The sequence below is a fragment of the Syngnathoides biaculeatus genome, chromosome 2, assembly GCF_019802595.1.
Source record: "Syngnathoides biaculeatus isolate LvHL_M chromosome 2, ASM1980259v1, whole genome shotgun sequence".
NCBI classification, from domain to species: Eukaryota; Metazoa; Chordata; class Actinopteri; order Syngnathiformes; family Syngnathidae; genus Syngnathoides; species Syngnathoides biaculeatus.
Genome location: NC_084641.1, coordinates 27,740,895 through 27,764,536, shown reverse-complemented (window position 1 = coordinate 27,764,536; position 23,642 = coordinate 27,740,895). Strand labels below are relative to the sequence as shown.

The window sequence follows — 23,642 nt, the reverse complement described above, 5'->3', positions numbered from 1 at the left end:
ATCCGAATGTGAAACAGCCGTGACCGGGGACAGGTGTCAAACGCCCAGAGCAGCGGCCTGGCCACGCCCCTCTCGGCAGAGGCCAAGCCTTGCTCATGACATCGTACATGTTTCTGGAAAGCATCTTCCAGAATCAGACTCAAGCTTTATTGGCCAAGTATGTGGCAACACAGAAGGATTTTGTTTCCGGTAGTCGGAGCTGCCCTAGTACGACATACATGTTGAGTATGAAAAACAAGAGACGCTTATAAAAACTCAGTCGTGCAAAGGATGCCGTCTTGTGACATTTAGAGTAGTTCGAATTCCCATTAGAGCGACAATCCAGTGCAATGACCGTTGCGCTAGGGGGTCAAGACTTCAAGCCATGTATCCATTTTAAAGCGACTCGTCGTGCAAAAACGCTCTTGAGGTGGTCCAGCACGAAGCGTTCCAAGGACTTCATGACCACACATATCGACAATACTTTCGGCCTCAGATTTTAAAAAGCACTTCGGAGCTGCCAGAATCGGGACTCGGGTTTCTCCCTGTGAGGCCATCAGCGGGCACACGGCTCAAACAATACTTGTGCTAATTTCACATATGTGTTTGTTGGGAGCGGCCCCTCCGCTGTCCTTATTAAGTCGTCGAGTCAGAGGCCTGACCGTGTTTCCTCTTCAGGACTGGTCTCCTGACGTGACCTGGCCCCCGTGACCACAGGCCCTGTTGGAAATTGGAAATGAGTGAAGTTTTCCCAGCTCGGAGAAAACTATGGGCTGGCAAAAGAAGCAAAGCGATTCATATTTCAACAATAAATCCTCTGCGGCCCGGGATGCTCTGTGGCTTTTCGATGCATATCCGGTCTCGGGTCTCAGACAAAAACTGCCATCGGGGAGGAAGGGTCTTCTCCCCCCCCAAAAAAAAAAATACATCTTCATCTCAAGACCCGAATTAGAATTTTAAATGCTGTCCATCCATCCATTTTCTTAGCTACTTATCCTCACGAGGGTCGCGGGGAGTGCCGGAGCCTAACCCTGCTGTCATCGGGCGCACCCTGAGCTGGTCGGCAGTCAATCGCGGCGCACATCGAGACAAACAGTCGCACTCACAATCACACCTAGCGGCAATTTAAAGTGTCCAGTTAATGCATGTTTTTGGGAAGTGGGAGGAAACCGGAGTGCCCGGAGAAACCCCACGCAGGCACGGGGAGAGCGTGCATACTGCACACAGTGGGAGGCCGGGATTCGAACCACGGTCCTCAGAACTGTGAGGCCAACGCTCTACAGCTGCACCATCGTGCAGCCTATAATATGCTCTAAGAAAGAAATTATTTAAATACTCGAAATCTAAACTACTGGAAACCAGAGATTTATGTTCTAATCATGGTGGCTTAACAGCGGCCTCACAGTTCCGAGGACCGGGGTTCAAATCCCTGCCCCGCCTGTGTGGTGTTTGCATGTCCTCCCCGTGCCTGTGTGTGTGTGTGTGTTTTTTCCCGGTTTCCTCCCACATCCCAAAAACAAGCAGTAATTGGAGACTCTAAATTGCCCAGCAATTAGCTGGCCCAGCCTCCTGCCTGATGGGTTTGGCTTCAGCACTGCCACGGCGCTCATGAGGTAAGAATGAGACCGGTGGAATATGGCGAGGAAGTGACTTTTGCCGGCCCTGTTAGCGCTGCGCTACCGTTAGCGCTGTGCTAGCGTGTTGCTGCTGTGTTAGCGGCGGTGTCTCATTGATCTTTACCGGTAAGTTTTATTTTAACCAGCCCTGTTAGCCTTAGCGCGGCGCTAGCATTAGCATTAGCGCTAGCACTAACGTTAGCACCGCGCTAGCTTTAAATCCTTTCTGTGTACTGTCTTTCTTTGTAAATATGTCGTGTTTCAATGTGGGCACTTGGGGCTTTTACACAGCTGTGGCATATGTATGTACCAAATAGTATTTCCTTTACAAATGTACTCTGTGAGGCTTGTAACCAGGTGCGCTCTGTCGGCCGGGAATTATGGTATTATTATTTGTTTTTTTTGTACTTCCATTTTGTGACTTCCCAGAGTTGATGTTTGTGTTTTTGTTAATTTACACTTTTTCCATTCATTTGATAAACACACAATGATATCAGACGTGTCACTTGGAATTAACCAGACGTGAAAATCGACTTTTAGGCAACTGGGCCAAGTTGGAGGCCGACCAAAATTATACTTTATGTGATGCCATCCCAGCTCACGAATGCACTAATTGTGAAACCTTTGGGACATTTCAATATTCGTGTACTACAACCCTGAAAATGTTGAGAAGTAGATTGGATGGACAGTGCAGCTTGGATACTACATCCAGAGGATATGATATTCAAAGAGATGGCACATTTGTATTCTCTTCAGCATGTCTATTAACCTGTAATTTATTATTTGATGTGGCGTGTAATGCACATTCACGGTGGACCTCTTTCACTCTGCCGACCACCGTACTCGCCGTTACATGCTGGAACAAACTTTAGACGCTCTGATGACTCATTCGCTGTCTCCCTTTTTTAACATTTGAATGTTAACGAGTTTATCTGCTGGACCAGAGACTGATGGGGCTCATTTTGTCGTGTTCGGATTATTCGATTCGGGTTGATACACGATAGGGAAATGGTGGCAGGTCCCCGAAACGTGCCGTGGTTAAGCAGTCGACTTGAAAACGACATGGATGATGTCACGCTTTGTTTGGGTATTGTGGCGCTGTCGGTGGTTAAGTTTGGCTTCCAACAATCATGTGATCAACGCGTAATGATGCTAGTTAGCGTAGCAGACGCGGGAAGTCTGGTAACGGGTTCTCCGGGTTTGGTTCCATGGCACATGTAGAAAGTTACAGTGGTACCTTGACTTACTTCTTTCTATTTGTTGATTAAATTTAAAATAGCATTCATTTCATTTTCTTTAGCCCCCAGAAAACCATAATATTTTTGTTACATTTTCCATCCATTATCTTAGCCGCTTATCCTCACAAGGGTCGCAGGAGTGCTGTAGCCTATCCCAGCTGTCAACGCGAAGGAGGCGGGGTACACCCTGAGCTGGTTGCCAGCCAATCGCAGGGCACACAAACAGACAAACAGTCGCACTCACAATTACACCTAGGGGCAATTTAGAGTGTGTTTTTGGGGATGTGGGAGTGTTCGGAGAAAAAAACCCACACAGGCGGGTCCGGAATCGAACCCGGGACCTCAGATCTGTGAGTTACATTTTTATTGAGGAAAATGAGGGGTGTGGCCTAATGGGGGTCAAATACCCCATGAACAAAACGGTGTCGATTCAGTTCTAGCATGTCCTCCGTGCTCCTTGCAAGTGTTTCCATTTTGTGTCCATTTGACAGCATCGGATTAGTTTACTAAGCGGCTGATTTATTTCTTGGACCACCACTTCATGGAGCACATCTCCCAAGTTTTAATAAAAAAAAATGTTGAGGAAAACAAAGACAAGTTTCTCTGCTACTTTTAAGAAGAAAGTGATTAATGTTGCTGTCGGAGGGCAACCATGAAGCAGATAAACAAAGCTGATGTGAGATTATGCTTGAGAGCCAAAGAAAAGGTTCTGCAGCTGTAGAACTGTACAGTTTTTAAGAGTTCTATTGAAATGGGAATCGTGGATGATCACTTATAGTGTCTGCCTCACATTACTGAGGACCTGGGTTCAAGTCCCGGCCGCGCCTGGCTGGATTTTGCACGTTCTCCCTGTTCCTGCGTGGGCAAAACATTTTTTTTTTTTTTTTTTTTAAAAAAAACCTCTGGAAATACGGCAAGTACAGAAAATCATCCATTGATCCATTTTCTTTGCCGCTTATCCTCACGAGGGTCGCGGGGAGTGCTGGAGCATATCCTAGCTGTCAACGGGCAGGAGGCGGGGGACACACTGAACTGGTTGCCAGCCAATCGCAGGGCACATCGAGACAGTCGCATTCACAATCACACCTAGGGGCAATTTAGAGTGTCCAATTAATGTTGCATTTTTTTGGGATGTGAGAGGAAACCGGAGTGCCCGGAGAAAACCCACGCAGGCATGGGGAGAACATGCAAACTCCCCACCGGCGGGTCCGGGATTGAACCCGGGACCTCAGAACCGTGAGGCCAACGGTTTCCCAGCTGCTCCACCGTGCCGCCTGACGCATCATATTTGCACATTAAGTTTATCAACTAGTTCTGGAACCAGAAATCAAGGGTTATGCGTTTTTCAACTGTTGATGTTTGGTTACCCAAAAATGGTTCCACTATCTCAACGTCATCATTTATGATATGACAATTTGAAATTTTGGTCCAGATTTTACAAAAATCATACACATGATTTGCCTTCGCGGGCCACATAAAATCAGGTGGCGGGCCACATCTCTCCCCCGGGCCTTGAGTTTGTCACTTGTGGTGTAGCGGTACACACGCCCGCCTTTGGTGCGGGGAGCGTGGGATCGATTCCCGCACAGTGATGGTGTCGATATCTGCCCTGCGACCAGTTCAGGGTGTAGTCTGCCTTTCGCCTAAAGCTAGCCGGGACAGTCTCCAGCTTTCCCGTGACCCTCGTGAGGATAAGCGGCTTGGATAACGGACAGATGGAGTCTAACTCGAGCAACGGGTCAGGAGCTGTCGTGGCCTCATTAAGTCAGCGGCCGAATTCGCCTCAAGAAATACGGCTAGAACAGAAGATCATCCATTGATCCATTTTCTTTGCCGCTTATCCTCACGAGGTTCGCGGGGAGTGCTGGAGCCTATTTTAGCTGTCAACGGGCAGGAGGCGGGGGACACCCCGAACTGGTTGCACTCACAATCACACCTATGGGCAATTTAGAGTGTCCAATTAATGTTGCATGTTTTTTGGGATCTGGCAGGAAACCGAGTGCCCGGAGAAAACCCACGCAGGCACTGGGGGAAGATTCAAACTCCACACAGGTGGGGCCGGGATTGAACCCGGGTCCTCAGAACCGTGAGGCCAACACTTTTACCATCTGATCCCACCATGCAGCCTACAGAAAATCAATGGTGCTTATTATACATGGGTAGAAGGGAATTCCTGATTTTAAGAGTCGGATTCTGAGGTGCATGTTTTACTCGAGACTGTGTCGCAAATGAGAAATGAGCGCAGCTTTTCCAACACTGAAAATGTGCCACATCGTCACCGTGGTCGGTGAATTTTGATGGAGTGGGTGACATCAAGTGACACCAAAAAAAATACGACATTATGGCAATTGTACTGTATTCTCCAGCCAAATGTATCCTTTTAACAATCGATCAGGAAATGTAGTAGCGCGCGGGAGAACCGACAATAACGCTGCCGCGGGCTGGCATTCCGGTCGTCAGCCAACGCGGTAACACGTCGACAGCACACCCGAGCGCATCCGTTCTTTGTACTCCCCAATTTACGGCGGTAGTCCCGGATGAAACGCCACTCTGCGGGGGCGGGCGTTGTCATCTCGGAGGTTTTGAATTCAGTCGAAGACTGCGGAGCTTGAGGATTGGAATCTCACCTTGTTATCCCTCTGCCGTGAGATTGCCTTTATCGGTGTCAGAACGCTCACGCCGTCGAAAAAAGTGCAGCAATTATCACAGGCTTTAGTTTAGGAAGCGTCGAGCGCATAAGTACGACGCACATCCTCCGTCTCCATCGAGACGATGTTGCACGCCACAAACCCACATCATTTAAAACTGCAATTCGAAACAGAAATTCAGTTTTACATCGTTCAAAAAAATATCGGATATTAAGTCAGACCAAAGTTTTGTTATTGTCAGTCAATTTGCTGAAGGCCAGAATCAAGACAAAAGTATTTTTTTGGGGGCAGTGTCCCATCACTTTCTTCAAAATCGCAAGTTCACAAGGCACACATCTCACTAGTACTCGGTACCAATGTCATGAAACTGTATGAAGTGGCTCAAATGTTTTGGACGTACAGTACTGTATTTCCATACGCATTCCAAAGTAGTTGGCGGGTATTTTACAACCTTTCGTACATGCCTTTTCATGTTTGCCCGTACATTTTTTTTTTTTTAAGACGTTGATGCCGCCGCCCCTGTATTTCAAAGTTGGGACGGTGTTCTCAGGCTTGTAACGCTTCCCTCTTTTTCCTCCAAATGTCATCACTCATTACGGCCAAACAGTTTAATTCTTGTTTTGTCAGATCGTGAGTCATGTCTCCAAAACTAAGCTCCTTGTCTTTAAGTCTGGTTTTTGTAAACTATTTTGTTTTTATGTTTCTTCTGGATTAATGGTTTCCTCCCGGGAGAGTGGCCTTTCAGCGCATGTCGGTACGGTACTCGTTTCGCTGTGGATAATGACACACTCTTCCCAACTTCAGGCAGCATTTTCACAAGTTTTTCCATTTTTCTTGGGTTGATTAATGCACATTTTGAAAAACACATTGATGTTTAAAGGTCACGTGTCATGAAATGGATGATTTTTAGTATGTTATTCATGAAAAAATGTCAGCCAATATGGGCCTGTGTGTTTTTTCCACCACAAAAACATGATTTTGACATATATAGCTTTTTGTAACTCCCGCCATGAAAATCCTCTCGAGGGATTTGTTTTCGAGAAGAAGCAGGAAGTAACGTAAAGGACAGCGGCGCCCCCTAGTGGACTCGTTTGTGTTCGTGTTAGCCAAAATGCCGGCTCGTTGCTTCGCTGGACTTTGCTTGAACACTCGGGAAGATGGATTTACCCTTCACAAGTTTGCAAGAGACCCGGTTCGTCGTGAAAAATTGATTGCACGGGTGCAAAGGACGAGAGCTTCGTGGGTTCCAAATAACAGGTAGGCGGTAATGCGCCCCGGCTCGACTGCGTTCAACAAGTACTGCGGCGGCTTTGAACATCCCCCTAAAAGCAGCACGGCACGGCTCGGCTCCATTATAGCCCACCACGATGCCGAAAATCAGCCACACCGGCTCAGGCGCCGCGTTCGCCGGTCACGTCTTCCGCGAAGGCTGCGCGTCGGGCTTTGGGGACGCGGGCGGCTCTGAATAACCCAGCCGAAAATGCCTCACTCTGCCGCGTGCGCGCATAAAGCGCCCCGGCTCGACTGTGTTGCTCAGTACTTCGGCGTCTGTGAACACCCCCCTAAAGCAGCAAGGCTCGACTCCGTCATAAGACACACCGGCCGGCTGCGATGAGCCGCGATGGCTCATCTCCGCCGCGGAAGTGGATCGGACGGGGGTGCGGTTTGGCCGTGATCGCATATCATCTGAATATGGCTCGAAACAATAGTGTAATATTGCCCCGGTAGCTTGACTCGGTTGTGTGGTTTCCGTTGAGTTTCCGTGTCAGAAGGGGCGCGTTTGTCTCCCATAGTTAGGGTGCACCGCGTGTTTTCATTGGCGAATGTCCGGGTGACGTCACGGACAGAGGACGCAACCAATATGGCGACCACTTGGATATCGTAGAATGACACTTCTGCAACTTTGCGCATGGATGACGCGCTTTCCGCTCACATTGATTTTTTTTTTTTTTTCGTATAGACATTGAAGTGAATAATGTTAGATGTATTTTCCATTAAAATATCTATTTTTGAATGTTTATAGGGATGACTCTCGGGCTTTAATACGCAGAACCCGTGTCATTCCTGACCAGTATGACGTCACTTGCGTATAATTTTTTCGGAAGATCGGATAAACTTGGCACCTTGAGCCATCTGGAAATTTCACGCAAGGATGAACCAGACTTGTGCAAGTCACACTTTAATTTTTGATATCGTGTATCATGATTCAGGTGTGCCTTTAAATTATGTACATCCGCAGGCTTGTCTCTAATTGCTGCAAATTTTGTCAATAAAAAACAAAGAAGGCTATCCTAAATTGTTTCAAACGCATTATGTGACTGAATATAAATTAAAACTTCCAGTTTTGAAGAAAGTAATGAGAAATTATCTGCAAAAAAAATATGTATCTCATTATTTGGGCATTTAGGAAACTAATTTGGTAATCCCAGTGACCTAAAACACTGGGATTACTCTGAATTCATATGAGACAGGAGAGGGAAAAATATGTATTTTGATTAAGTGTATGTAAACATCTGCTTTCAACTGTGTAAATCGTTTCAATCACTTTATTGAGTCCAATTCTACTTGGTGTGTACATATGTATATTTTTATATTTATTATTTTTATTATATTTTATTATAGTTTTTGGGATGTGGGAGGAAACCGGAGTGCCCGGAGAAAACCCACACAGGCACAGAGAGAACATGCAAACTCCACACAGGCGTGTCCGGGATCGAACCCGGGACCTCAGAACTGTGAGGCCAACGCTTTACCAGCTGATCCACCGTGCTGCCGTGGATGGATACATTTTGCATCAATTTTTTTTTTTTTTTTTTTTAGAGTTTTCACAAATAATACAAATAACCCGGAGGAAACCCACGTAGACACGGGGAGAACATGCAAACGCCACACAAGCAGGTCTGGGGGTCGAAGATTTGCTGGCAACCAGTCCGGGGTGTACCCTGCCTCCTGCCCGTTGACAGCTGAGATAGGCTCCAGCACTCCCCGGGACCCTTGTGAGCATAAGCAGCTCAGAAAATTGATGGATGGATGAATCATTTACCCATTGATGCATTTTTGTTGCACTTCTCCGAGCAGATAACACCCTCACTAACCAGAAGTACCTCCTTGAACATCCATCCACTTTCCGTATCGCTTATCCTCACTGGGTTCGCAGGGGTGCCGGCAACAATCCCGGAGCCCTGAGCGCCCTAAGATGGTCGGCAAGAAAAGAATAAATAAATATGTAAAATTGTTCTCGTATAATACGGAATCGCCAAGCTTTCCGGGGTGCTTTATTCGTGTAGGTAAACTGAGATACGCGCAGAGGAACAGTGAGGAAGCACCTGAAGGCACCATCACTGTTTGCATGAACAGAGGAGGGCTTGTGAGGGTTGATATATATATATAATATATATATATATATATATATATATATTTATTTATTATATATTTTTTTTAATCTATCTATGTGCACTGGAGTTGCGGGGTTTCATTTTCCTTCTATCTATGTAGGGCAGCCCGTGGATCAGCTGACATCCTCATCCTCCCACATGCCCACACAATCTCGTTAAAGCATGCAGTTAATCTGAAGAGGAAAAGGGCTCTCTTCACGAGCAAGACGCTCTTTCATCATGCCATTGTGTTGCCTTCAACACGTTGTCACAAAAGATTTCGCATATCCGCCTTAAAGCCAGGTGCCGGGGCGACTCTTCCCTTCGTCGCGGTCCCCCGCGATGCCCTTTTCCCCCCACTGGGAGTGTCACTCGGAATTGAGATTTTACACAGCAGGTGCACTTTTTTTTTTTTTTACCTCAAAATGTTCTTGTTGTCGAGGCAGAGCAATAAGAAGGTCTCTGCCTCGATTACGGCGAGGACGGAAACCGACTTTGGGGTGTGTCGATTTGCAAAGTCTTCCCATCTCACGCTTCTCATACCTCCTTAGCTTATTCCGAGTGCTCTGGTTTACCGCGCACACACACACACAAAAACATTTATTCTTCTACCCTCCAAGTGTTGTCACCCAGTGGCCCGCAATGGACCTTTCCGGTGGCGATCTCAAGGCCCCGTCACACCATGACGTTCTGGTCAGCGTTCTATTGCGTTTAAAATTAAACGTTGATGAACGCTGGTCTCGGTGAGAACTTTTGTGCATGTTGGAAACTTTTTTTCCGGACCGGCGTTCTCCGCCGACTCCCAGCGATCGTTGACGTTCACTAGCGTTCAAACGACGCTCTTCTGGCGCTATCCCGGCGACCACGGGCGACTACCAACGTTTCCTCAAACGCTATCGAACGCTGACCAGAACGTGTGACGCAACCTTAGCCTGAAATGGTTCATGTCCTCCCTGGAGGAAAGGAATTGTTTTGTAAACCTTTGGACGTTTTCAATCTCATTGAATGGCAACGAAATGTGGGGTCCCCAAAGGGTTAGTCCTTGCACCTCTACCGTTCAGTCTGTTTTTGCTAACCATGGGTCGAAGTCTTCAGAACCTGAATGTTGCCCATCATAGGAATACATACAACACACAGTTACAGTATATCTTGTGTGTATCTTGAAGTGTCTCCTGATGACCCAGTTCAATGGACCTTTCCGATGGCGATCTTAAGCTCCGCCCCCTTAGCCATGTCCCACAAGCTTCCAAAATGGCAATTGAACACAACATGTTTGAAGTCGATTCTCTATCGCGTATTCCAGATAATATTGGGGTATGTTTTTTGGCCAAATGCGTCAGACTTGCCCAAGAGAGTTCGACAGAGAGGTTTCAACTATTTCACGCTAGGATATGTACACGGAATTAAAATTTTGGACGGAGCGGAACGCAGTGTCAGAGTTGCAGCGAAATGTTCGAGATCGATGCAAAAACGTTTGACGCCTCACAAACTTCATATTGAAATCCAACAGGATGAAATAGTGGAATCGTACTGCGCATGTGAAGCTGGGTGAGTACTTTTTACTTTGAAAGGTCACGAGCAATATCACTGTAGTCTTTAGAAGTGAGTGGGTGTATTCATTTGACCCGACTCGTAATGGAACCCAGTGCTCTGTCTTAAAAGTTCCCTTGCGATACTGTCAAGTCAACTAACAGGAAGAGCACCTGTCCCTCTCCAGACCTGCAGGGGGCAGAGAAACCTCAATCACACAACTCTTCAAACTTCCTGTCAGAGGCCAGGGGCGGCCATGTTGCTTTTCAGCATTTCGAATAATATTTAGGAATCACTTTTACTACATTTGCCTCAGGGCAACCGCAAGTGCATGTTTCGCTACTTTGTGCATGAGCATGGACTTTTGTGTGCATGTTTGTGGTCAACTGGTCTGCAGCGCCGAAGGGAATTAAATGCTTCTATAAACAAGGGGTTAATGGACCTGTCCGATGGCGATCTTAACCTCCGCCCCCTTAGCGACGTCCCACAAGCTACCAAAATGGCGACTGAACAGAACAAGTTTGAAGTCGATTCGCTATCGTGTATTCCAGATAATATTGCGCTACGTTTTTTGCCAAATGCGTCAAACTTCTCAAAGAGAGTTCTGCGGAGAGGTCTCAACTATTTCACGCAAGGATACGTACACGGAATTAAGATTTTGGACGGAGCGGGACGCAATGTCAGAGTTGCAGCGAAACGTTGGCGATCGATGCACAAAAGTTCGACGCCTCACATACTTCATATTGAAATCCAACAGGATAAAATAGTGGAATCGTACTGCGCATATAAAGCAGGGTGAGTACTTTTTACTTGGAAAGATCACGAGTAAAATCATTGTAGTCTTTAGAAGTAATTGGGTGTATTCATTTGACCCGACTCGTAATCGAATCCAGTGCTCTGTCTTAAAAGTCTGATGTGATACAAATGGGCAAATCGACATTTCTCTTGCATGATCGCACAGTTAGTATCGCTAACGTGACTCTTCGGCATAAAACATGACACACTTCATTCAGCGGGTCAGTGATACGCTAACAAAGTGAAAATTGTTCTCCCTCAATGTATAAAGCACTGATAAGAATTCAATCAAACTCAGAGAAGATACTTCTCCCTCACTTACCTTCGAACATACATCCTTGGGTTTGTTGATATTGTCCACATTTAGTTGTACGTGCGCTCTTCCGCGAGCCTTAATCCATCGTAGACACTTCATCAACTGCGTTTTAGGCTTTGGAAAATGGATCAACCGGGCCCCTTCTAACCTAGCAGGATGTCTTTCAGCAGAATTGCACGTTCCCCAAGCGCATCCGAGGACCATTTTCTTCGTAACATTAACTTTTCCAAGCGCACGCTACTGGCAACCGGCATTGCTTGTGGGACAACATGGCAAGAGGGGCGTGTCAAGGCAGGGGTTAAGACAATGCGGCTATCTGATTGGCTATTATTGTACAAGTGATTGACAGGTCGGAAAGGTCCATTTGTTATTCTTTCAAAGTGAGTTTAAAGGTAATGAGAGGACCTGCTTTGATTGGCCGTGAAGCCAGCTATGTTTAATCACACGAAGGCGCAGAACTCCGAAATGACAAAAACCCGGTCTAATTCTCAGATCACATAAGTCGAGCCAAAATTGTCCATGTAAATTAGTAAATGTGATTTTTCATGGGAAAAATTTAAAGGGCAGGTTTAGGCCTGGACATTGATTATTTCTGATTGAATTGATTAATAATTGAGCTCCTGAAATATCTTTCATCGCCTTATAAGTTAAATAAAGTTGGTAGATTTGCTACAACCTATGGAAGCGTAATTGTCCTGTATTTTTTTGGAAGTGCTGCTCAGAGTTTGTTCCATTCTTATGAGGAAAACGCATCCAGTATGGCTTCTTCATTTCGTCCACAGTAAACCGAAAGCCGTTTCCTACCTCTTTGAGAGCATTGCGTCCTCCATCATTTCGCACGCCGGGGTGGAAGTGCCGCAATTTGATCCGGAGCAATGCGGGGCGGCGACCGGAAAGGCCGCGTGACGACCGGATTGGCGCTCGCGACCGGTTCTGTTCTTCATTCCGTAGCCGACCCCACGCCGCGTGAGAGAAGACGGGCGAGAGTGTCATCCATAAACCGTAGGAGGGCTGCAACCCGGCCCTCGTTTCAAACGAGAGGTATTGTCTGGTAAGAGGAGGCAGGAGGTTGTGCGGCAAGCGTTTATCCCCCCCCCCCCGTGCTCGAGTGGCTCAAAACCTTGAGACCTCAAACACTTATCTGTCCTTGTAGGCTCTTAGGGCTCGCCTCCCGCTCTTTTTACGAGCTGCGGCGGAATTCTCCTAAAGCGCACTACTTCAATCAGAAGAGGGGAAAGTGCGAGGGAAAAATCACAGCAAACTTGAACAACTCCCCCACATAATCACGAGTGGGCCTTTTCAGACATCATAAAAATGCACCGAGCACTCAAACGAGCTGATCGGGCTCAAGAGGAAAAGCCATCCTTTGAAAATGAAATAAACTTCTTAATTCGCCTACAATCTGTTACTGCGTGATGCCTCCAGGCTGTACATTCCAGCAATTCATTGCCTCACGGTGGCTACGTTTATTACCTGCACTTGTCACATCACCAGCATCTTCTTCTTCTTCTTTGTATCATCATCTTTATTTCACATTAAACCCAAACAGGTTGTACTACTTTCTCCATTCTACCTTGGTGATCACGCCACATAAACGTTTTGATTATGAAGGGGCTGGCTGTGTTATATGAGTGTGTTTCTTTGTGGTTGTCTTGGCAACACTGCCATCTCATGGTGATGCAAATCACAACCTGCGCTCTTCTCCGGCCATCGTCTTCAAACTCAGCACAGCGCAGACCTCCGACTTGGCCAAATATTCCTAATACCGATCACAGCGTCACATTGTTGCATTATTCACAATTAAGTGCAGGTGAAAATAAAATCAAAAGATTAAAAAAAAAAAAAGGTTTGTTTGCACAATTATGGTAATAACCTAAAATGTATTAATTCTAATAATAATACTTTAAAAAAAAAAAGTCCGGGGTGTACCCCACCTATTGCCCAAAATCAGCTGTAGCTCCAGCTCACCTGCAATGCTACACTACAAAAAATAATGGCGGATAATATGCATAAGTCGTTAAGATTTAAAAAAAAAAAAAAGGTTTGTTTGTAACCTAAAATGTATTAATTCTAATAATAATACTTAAAAAAAAAAAGTCCAGGGTGTACCCCACCTATTGCCCAAAATCAGCTGTAGCTCCAGCTCACCTGCAATGCTACACTACAAAAAATAATGGCGGATAATATGCATAAGTCGTTAAGATTTAAAAAAAAAAAAAAGGTTTGTTTGCACAATTATGGTAATAACCTAAAATGTATTAATTCTAATAATAATACTTTAAAAAAAAAAAGTCCAGGGTGTACCCCACCTATTGCCCAAAATCAGCTGTAGCTCCAGCTCACCTGCAATGCTACACTACAAAAAATAATGGCGGATAATATGCATAAGTCGTTAAGATTTAAAAAAAAAAAAAAAGTTTGTTTGCACAATTATGGTAATAACCTAAAATGTATTAATTCTAATAATACTTTTTTTAAAAAAAACGTCCAGGGTGTACCCCACCTATTGCCCAAAATCAGCTGAAGCTCCAGCTCACCTGCAATGCTACACGACAGAACATAAGAGATAACATGCATAAGTCGTTTGGCAATGTATTATTTATTTTCATATTTTGCATAATTACTCAACTACAACTTTTTTAATTGATGCAAAATGTATTCATCAATCTGTGCATGGGGTTTTATTGGAATCATTCTTTGTATTATTTGTGAAAACTAAGTAGAAATGGAAGCAAAATGTATCCATCCATGGCGGCACAGTGGAGCAGCTGGTAAAGCGTTGGCCTCACAGTTCTGAGGACCCAGGTTTGATCCCAGACCTGCCTGTTAGGAGTTTGCATGTTCTCTCTGTGCCTGTGTGGGTTTTCTCCGGGCACTCTGGTTTCCTCTCACATCCCCAAAAGCCTGCAACATTAATTGAACACACTAAATTGCCCTTAGGTGTGATTGTGAGTGCGACTGTTTGTCTCGATGTGCCGTGCGATTGGCCGGCGACCAGTTCAGGGTGTACCATGCCTGTTGACAGCTGGGATAGGCTCCAGCACTCCCTGTGGCCCAAGGGAGGATAAGCGGCTAAGAAAATGGATGGATGGATGGATGGATGGATGTGTCCATCCACCTGTGCATGGAGTTTTATTTGAATAATTATTTGTATTATTTCTGAAAATTCAAAACAAAAATAAAGAAAATAATGTGAATTGGGTTTTATTTGATTATTCGTATTATTTTTTTAAAATTCAATCTATAAATCTAGCATAATGTGGAAAGGACAATTAAATGCATTTCATACCCATTCTGGTGCTGTAGCATAATTTCCAAACTATAAGCCGCGACTTTTGTCACACTTTCAGCCCTGCGGCTTATGCAATGATGCGGATAATTTCAGCATTTTTTTCTAACGGCCACCAGGGGCGCTCGAGGTGAAAAGGTAAGAGTGAGAAAGGTGGAATATATGTATCGAGGAAGACGCAAGTTTATTGTAACGTTGCGCTAAAATTAGCATGAACAGACCCTCATCGTGGAAAAGGCAAGAAAAGCACATGACGAGGATTTCCGGTTAAAAGCCATCGAGCTGGCCGATAAAGGAGAGCTGCTGCACGTAAACTTGGCATAAATTAATCGATGGTGAGACGCTGGTAATGGTAGCGGGGAGAACTGGAGCAGTGTAAAAGACGAAAACTGTACTGGACGTGGCTTAAAATCAGGTGCGGCTTATAGTCCAGAAATTGCAGTACTTGTATGGCATGTTTCTCCTGTCCAATTAAAGAAATACAAAATTGCCCATTTTTAAAATATTCAAAATCTTATTTTATTTTGGGAATCTGAAATATTTTATTGCTTTCAACGTTGTAACTCACAGACGACAAATATAAATGGGACATAAATAAATGGAATACATCTCATGTTTTCATTTTCCACATCACACAAAATAAAAACCCTGGTACGTTTAGTAAAAATGTCAACAGCGTAATACAAATCTCTTGATATATTAAAACTGTATATGCACAATCAGCTTTTTGTTGTTTTTCTTTACACAAAATAAGTGAAGCATACTTGTGTCCATTCAGGCTCAAACAACGTTGTATTTGCGTGATTTTCTTATTAGTAGTCTTTGTCTGATCTCAGAAATGCAATTTAAAAAAAAAAAAAAAAAAAAATCTCTCAATGAACCGTTTTAAAGTGGGTTTCGGTGCTGGTGTTGAGTTTAAGTGCGGGTCCCCAGCTCGACCTCACTGCTCCCTCTCTGGTTCCGAGGGCTGCGTCTCGGAATTCTGCCCTGAAGTTGTCAGTTCAATGTCCGCCAGCTGCAGTTCTTCCTGCTGCCTCCCGCAGCACCCTCTACACCATCTCTTCCAAGAGAATTCTCCATATATGTTCTTCTGATGCTCCCACTTCACCACGCATATCCGGTAGAACTCTATGAGGACCACCAGGATGTTCTTGCAAGTGAAGAAGATCATCAGCTGGTTGAGCACATTTTCGTGTATCAAGAGGTAAAGGCGGTAGCACATGAAGGGGCCGTCTTGGAGTCCGACCGTCAGAAGCAAGATCCACACCTCACTTGGGCACCACGTCCTCACGTTCTGGACGATCCGGCCACGGGCGAAGCGGCCACGGGTCCTCCGGGCGTCCCCGCCTTTGTGAGTGAGCACCAGGGGGAACTGCATGAGCGCCCACGAGAAGAGACCCAAGCCGACGAGGAGCACTTTTTTGTTTTCCTTGATCTCCTGTTGCCTGAAGGTGTCAAAGATATCAAGGATGTCAGCGCCCAGTCCCACGTAGACCATCAGGAGCTGGGAGAGCTGGTCGCGGGACAAGTGTCCCATTGGCATCAGCCAGCGCCCGATCACCAACACGATGAGCATGGTTTGCTCCAGCCCAGTCACCCAGTCCTCTGGATTGATTTTCATATTAGTGGTCTAGAAGAAAAGTACAGCGTTGTTCACAGAGCATTAAGTTAACAATATGGTATAGTAGGCGTCGTTAACTTATTGACTTTCCAATGCAGGGTGTAACAAGAAATCTCGGCACAACTCAGTTACATTACGTCAGACTGCACTTGTCAGGGCAATTTGATTGCAACATACTTTTACATAACTTTTTATGTGGAAAAACAATGATTGATATTTATCTGTGTTAATGTGCATGATCTATTGTTAGACTTCATCATCAACTTCTGCACACAATTCCAATCCAATGTGAGTTTCATTGAACACCAATTCACCAATCAGATGGCACAAGGCAGTCACGTGACCCCCAAACTAATTCTTGAAATTAATTAAATTAAATTCATTAATAATTAATTCCCAATCAAAGGCACAAATTTTGGTGGTGGGGGGGGGGCCTTCGAGTGTTTCGTTAACAGATTCCTAAAATCAACAGCATTGTCACACAGTGCATTTTTTTGTCAGTGAGTACTTCCAAATATTTGGAGGACTACTTTAGATTTTTGCTTGAGTCATATTTTTCCACACTTAACAGTTTCTCTTGAGTATGATATTTGGCTTCTCTACCCTCCTCTGACAGGTGTCGATGAAGTGATTAAAGATTAAAATGGTTTCACAGTCATAACAGCCGTGAGCAAAACAATAATTACAACAAACCTTGACTAAAATCCTTTCGTCCATTCTTGCAAAGACTGTCTTGAAATGATCTCATCCAAAAACAGGTGAATAACAATAAGATGAATCAACCTTCTTATCAAATAATGTTTGTAACTATCACGTCGGATTAAGTACCAGGGGAATGGGTTATAATATAAATAGTCAAATGAGTTACAGTATGCAGTAATATGTAAAGAATGTGTCAGCTCAACATATCCTAATGACAACCTTTGACACTCCCTAAATGTCAAATATAAAAACCTGCCACACAATTTCCAAAGAAACTGCAAGGTAAGCATTACAGAAGAATGGAGATCAGTTCTACGCCGTCCCCAGACCGCAACTCGTGTCAGTACTTTTTAACACATTTCCTGGACTGCTCCCGCGGTTGCAGTTCAAAAAGGTAGTTTTTAGGAAACCTACCACAGATATCGGGATCCTTTTGAAGAATTTGTAGTTCATCTCTGATACATTGGCATTGACGTTCCCTTCCAACAGGCTCAGCTCCAGCACCCAAATGGAGGGGACGACGGTGCACAGGTAGAGGAACACCATCGGGGAGAACCTAAAAGAGAAGGTTGGTTTCTTTTTAATGCATGCTTTGAAAATACTTTGGAGAACGAAACGTGTCATTGGAAAAATGTTAAAACCAAGGATTTTATATATCTATATATATATATGTTAAAACAGAGTTTACTACAAGTTTCAAACCGTTCAAGAACAGTCAAGCAAAGATTTATAGGACTTGTCCAGGAAGCTGCCTGGAATCACAATCTTTGAACCAGGTTAAGTTGTATCATAATTAGAAAAGTATGGAGAACAGAGGGACAACACATGATGCGAAGCATACCGCATCCTAGCAACAAAAACAAACATAAGGGAGGTAGTGTTACCACACTACCATGTACAAGTGTGAGTTTTATTGGAGGCGCGAATGCCAACATAACATGACGGATAGAGCTCGTGCACGTGACGTCGCCATTTTCACGGCGCCGTATTGCCGGTCAGAGCCGCTCGACGTTGTGGGAGACATTAAACCGGACAACATTTACAATACCCGGGAGCTGTTGTGCTGTTGGTTGTCACAACAGACGAGACGGATATTCAAAGACATCGTTCGATGGAATCCCAGCTGAAAAAAAACTGAAAATATTGATGGATTTCGGCAATTAAACGTGATGGCTGGTGCCCAAACAAAATAGACACACGCCTGTGCAGCGATCGCTTCATTTCAGGTAGGAACTATTCTTCTCAATCTCAAATTACCAAAAAGTATTTATAATGCCAAGTTGGATCATTTGAAAACAATCCGTGTTCAAAAAAAAGAAAAAGTCTGCCGCAGAGGTTTACAGATTAAGTCTGGTCGCAATCGCTTCCCTTTACGCTCCGTGGAGACGACTCTGTCCTTTTTTTTTAACCAGTGGTCATTTATTTAAATATTGGTATTTGTATTGAATAATAGCTGAAAAGATTGATGGATGCCGGCAAAGGTTAACGTGTGGCCGAACACGCTTCTGCGTTCACGGGCCGTCAACCGGCCACTATGTGGGATTTATTCCTGATGAGAGCAGAAGTATTCGTACGCGTCCAGACTTTTCTTCGCTTTCAAACTTTTCCGTGTAAATCTCGACGACTTACTCACCGGATCCATGTGTAGATCCAGTTGTCCAAGACAAGCGGAAGCGAATTAACAATCCAATTTCTTGTCGCCGAAAACCTCGATTTCGGCATTAAATACAGGATCCTCTATGCTGAGTTTATCTAATTTTTCCACGTACCGTCGTCTATTTTCACCTTCTAAATGTCTGACGGTATTGGACAAGTGCTACAAGACATATTTCCGTGTCGTCTCCAACCGACTTAGCATTGAGCAATGCTCATCTTGACCGGCAATATGGCGAGATAAACAAAAGTCACGAGATTTTATGACGTAGGTGCACAAGCTCGATACTCTGCTCACAAATGCCACACACTGACCGCAGTGCCACAGTGGACTAAAACCAGGTGGGGAGGGGGGGGGGGGGGCGAAAAGAGGGGGAGATTCTTTTTACAGCCACGCACTACAGAATAAAGAGGTCAATTTCTTTCCTCGGAAAGTATCATCTTTCAGAGGGGCAATTATTCTCATCATAAATGCAAATCCCACTTGACAGTGCAAAGCCTCGAACTTCAAAGTAATACGCAGAGGGAAAGGGAGAGGCCTGAAGAAAGCGTGCGCGGCGTCTGACGATGAGCAAGCACCACGCAAAACACTTGCAGTATTATTACCTTTACACTCTTGCATAATGGAGGTCGGCCTCAGTTCATTTTTACTCAATACAGACCCCCTCTTGTTATGTCACCACCCCCCCCCCCAAAAAGGAAGACAAATTTTCAGCCAGAAAACTGGTTTTCGTTTGTTTTACACACAATGATGGGCATGATGCAAGCTGTCTCTTGTTAAAGTACCAGAACAGGTCACCGTCCGAAAACCAGTTCTCCCAGAAATGCACTGGGATTTTTGTACCAAAAAAAAAAAACCAATTGTATCCACTATAATTAGTAGAGAAACTGGATTTTAGGTGGTCTCATTAAGACATTTTTGCAAATATTAACTGGACAAAATCAACAATACTGTACTCCCAATAACAGGAAACTCATAGACTCCTGCAGATGAAATCCCAGATTACCATATTGGCTTTAATATCACGTAAAATTTTACAGAGCCACCCAGTGTAAATTATCACAGATACCAATTTTCATACTGTATGGCGGGGGTCGGGAACCTACGGCTCGCGAGCCATACGTGGCATCTTTTGGTCGAGGTAAAAAAAAACTGTTTCAGATGGGCATGGCTTGAAAAAAAGTGTCACCATGCAGATACGAACGAAAACTGTATCAATATGTCTAACCGAACACATACAAAAAGTGGACGTTCCCGGCAAAGTGCTGTGCACTCTGTGCTCCGATATGATCAATTATGGAAGCCAAGGAGCAAAAACATATCCCGGAGCATATCCAAACCAGGGAGCACAAAGGTAAGTTGGACGTAAATTTCTCAAATATTATATAATTGATAACTGTCAATACCATTAGGCCTATCTGTAGCGCTGGCCGTGTAGATCACACATTTTAGCGCTCACTTTTATATTTCATGATCTCTCTCTCTCATATAATATACAAATTACTTGTGTACTTATTTCTGAAGTATAACTCGTAAGTGCAGTAGCCTATTATATATGTATATATATTGATATAAATTTCACTCAGTCTACATTTTCACGTCTGACGTTTGGCAAAATGATTTTGGTTGTTTGAACTCATATTTGAAGTTTTCAAAATATTATGATTGCCATGTATTGACACTGTTAGACGTAACCAGGTCACCGTTTAACAGAGTTTAAAAAAAAAAATTCGCACCCCCTTTTGAACTCCCCCCCAAGGCAGACATTTTTTGTGTTTTTCCAAATTGGTCATTCTCATCCCTGTAGTGCAAAAAATACGGTACTTGTATCATTCTAACAATTAATGCATCGTCTTTGTCGCTCTCCCACCTCAATAAATTCAATTCTGTTCGATCGGTTGACTTTGGTTTTCAGTAAACTTCATTTAAAATTCTAAGAAATCACATAGACTTCTTAATAACAATGTAAAAACATAATAACGCCACTGTGACAGTAAAACTGTTCCTGCGTAAAAAGGATTCACAGTCTCCATTCCGCTTGATCTAACAGCCCAAACAGGACACGGGGGAGGGGGGGAAGCATTACCATTTCCACTCTGCATTTCGGGTGTACTTCAGGGTGATGGCGAGCTCGATAGCCAGTAGAGTGATGCCCAACAGGAGCAACCAGTACATTGGTCCTCTTACGAGCACCACCCGCCACACTGTCACTATGCCGTGAACCGCAAACAGGATGCGGCTCAGCAGGGCCAGAACGATGTTCACTAGAAAGCACATCGTTTCCAAAAGAACCTGCACAGAACATTTTACGGAATGAATAGCGCCAACCCCCGTGCGGTTGACAAAGAAGCCGCGAAAACGGCTCCTCCACATTGAATCGCGCCTCGCAGAACAATTCCAACTTACACAAAATGGACGGTGCCACACTTGTAACACGTGAGCGGGAACGAAAGAATTGCAAAAACGTCCTCGCTCATGAAGCCTCGCGCTCCGAACGCTGCCCTTAAATATTAATACCGCAAAACAGCAGCGCAGATGCACGCACGCCCGTTAATTAGCAAACGGGATTATGGTATCGGAGCTTCGACGTGCGGTGAACGGAAAACAAAGAGCTTGCTGGTGGATTACAGTGATGACTTGATTATGACATAAGAAATGTCACCCTTTGTATAATGCTCGGGGAAAGCCTTGTTATAAGGCCTACATTATGACTTTTATTGACTTTAATTTACTCCCCCAAATCTGAGTCAATTTTCAATATTGGGTTTCACATGAGTATGAAGCGTCATACAAATTCATTAGTTCTTCAGTAACCGGAGGATCCGATTGGGCTGTTTTCTCTTTTTGCTCTGCTACCCAGGAGAATGAAGGTTATGTAATTCTATTTAATAAGCATGAAATGCTCAAATATTAAATATTCATAATCTGCAAAACTGAAAATGTCCTTTTTTTTTCCAGTGAGTATCAGTGTTTAATCATTTGTGGCTTCATGTGTATTCGCTTGTTTCTTTTTGGCTCAAGTAATGATCTGTACATACTGCAGTATATGCTGTTGTTGATAAGCTCAGCCAGGAATCCTGTAAGTAATCCATTAAATACTCGAGTTTTGTACAGAAGTAACTTCACTTGTTCACTTGTTTGACGGGTTTGCTGCTTTCACTTTTTGTCTTTAAGTCTATCTTGAGGTTAAACTGTGCTATATAGTTTTGTTTTTTTTTTTTGGGGGGGGGGGCAACCAATAAATTCAATTGCAGTTCTTTGTCTTCAAGTTTTGTTGTTTCTCGCAAAGACAAATTAAATCGGTTTGATGATGCGGGTTATCTTTTTTTCAAAATATGTGTTAAATGCATTAAATATTAATACACGGTGGAGCAGCTGGAAAGCGTTGGGCTCACAGTTCTGAGGTCCCAGGTTTGATCCCGGCCCCGCCTTTGTAGAGTTTGCATATTCTCCCCTTGCCTGCGTGGATTTTCCCCGGGCACTCCGGCTTCCGCCCACATCCCAAAAACTTGCAACATTAATTGGACACTCTAAATTGCCCCTGGGGTGATTCTGAGTGCGGCAATTTGTCTCCATGTGCCCTGCGATTGGCTGGCGACCAGTTCAGGGTGTACGTTGACAGCTGGGATAGGCTCCAGCACTCCCCACGACTCTTGTGAGGATAAGCAGCAAATAAAATGGATGGATGGATGGATGCATGATGTATATAAATACAGTGGGATTGCAACAAGATGCAAAGCACGGGTAACATTCAAGAACACAAAAGCAACATCAAATTTGAAAAAAACCCTCCAAGGTTCTAGAATGAGTTTTTGTGAATAGGTGAAATTACATCAACGATTTACAATAATGGGAAGAGAAAATTATGGTGTCAGAAATTAAGCGCTCATTATCCAAAGCATAATACGTCACATGTTAAACACAGCAGTTGGATAGCACGTATGACAAATCAAAAGACAAAATGCGAGGGATGAAGGTTGATACGATACTCAAATATTGTATTGACTCGATAAAACTGATTTTGAGCATTTCGCAGAAATACTTAAAAGTAAATAAAGGGAATTTTTGTATTAAAAACTAAAGTGAAGTAGATGAGACTCACAGATAAACAGGAAGTGACAGTAGCTTCAGTGAAGGCTTGAGCACAGGGAAAATTCAGACTGATGTTCATCTCCGGACTTTAGGCAACGACTTGCTGCAAATGATGACCATTGAAGTATTAGAAATGATTAGGTGTACACTTTGTTTACAAAAAAAAAAAGTATAGTTATTTTTGAATGATAAATCTCGTTTTTGGTGGGTGTGAAACGACAAAGAGTTTACACTTCAGTCACAGCTTGATTGATTTCAGTGTGGAAAAGCAAAACCCGACGACCTCAATGGTATGTAGTGTAGATCACAAAATTAGGGCAAAGTACGGCCTGCGGGCCACATCCGGCCAGTCCACAGTCCGACCGGCCCTTCTTCCCTTTATGACGAGAGTCACCATCTCTGATCTATACATCATGGCCGGCCTCACCACCGTTTTATAAACTTTGCCCCTCATCCTAGCGGAGACTCTTCTGTCACATAGAACACCAGACACCTTCCGCCAACTGTTCCACCCTCCTTGGACCTTTTTCTTCACTCCCTTACCACACTTTCCATTGCTACGTATTGTTGACCCCGAGTATTTGAAGTCGTCCACCCTCGCTATCACAGAGCAGACTTCGATGGTTTGGACATGTTCAGAGGCGAGAGATTGAGTATGTTGGTAGAAGGGTGCTGAGGATGGAGCTGCCAGGCAAAAGAGCAAGAGGAAGACCAAAGAAAAGGTTGACGGATGTTGCGAGCGAGGACATGAGGACAGTGGGTGTTCGAGAGGCAGATGCACGAGATAG

General features: G+C 44.3%; 1 protein-coding gene and 1 long non-coding RNA gene across 4 annotated transcripts in view; one reads left to right on the top strand and one right to left on the bottom strand.

The window, feature by feature from the left end:
* The first annotated feature begins 1,462 nt into the window (after positions 1–1,462).
* LOC133513854 (uncharacterized) overlaps positions 1,463–23,642 on the top strand; it is a 25,476-nt gene continuing 3,296 nt past the window's right edge. Inside the window, exons 1-2 of one of the 2 annotated variants that reach the window (XR_009798638.1) lie at positions 1,463–1,592; positions 17,598–17,676. This is a non-coding gene — a long non-coding RNA (uncharacterized LOC133513854). Of the gene's footprint in view, positions 1,722–17,597; positions 17,677–23,642 lie in introns of both variants that reach the window. The other variant, XR_009798640.1, reaches the window with a different exon arrangement.
* LOC133513833 (transmembrane protein 26) lies at positions 15,443–21,335 on the bottom strand. Of its 2 annotated transcripts, XM_061844981.1 has the most exons (4): positions 21,169–21,335; positions 20,849–21,054; positions 17,523–17,664; positions 15,443–16,415 (listed from the first exon to the last, which is right to left on the bottom strand). In XM_061844981.1, the coding sequence occupies exons 2-4, from the start codon at positions 21,037–21,039 to the stop codon at positions 15,726–15,728; spliced, it is 1,023 nt and encodes a 340-aa protein (XP_061700965.1). In that variant the 5' UTR covers positions 21,040–21,054; positions 21,169–21,335; the 3' UTR covers positions 15,443–15,725. The 2 variants fall into 2 exon arrangements, with proteins under 2 accessions (XP_061700965.1, XP_061700955.1); XM_061844971.1 differs by lacking the exon at positions 21,169–21,335 and having other exon boundaries at positions 20,849–21,138.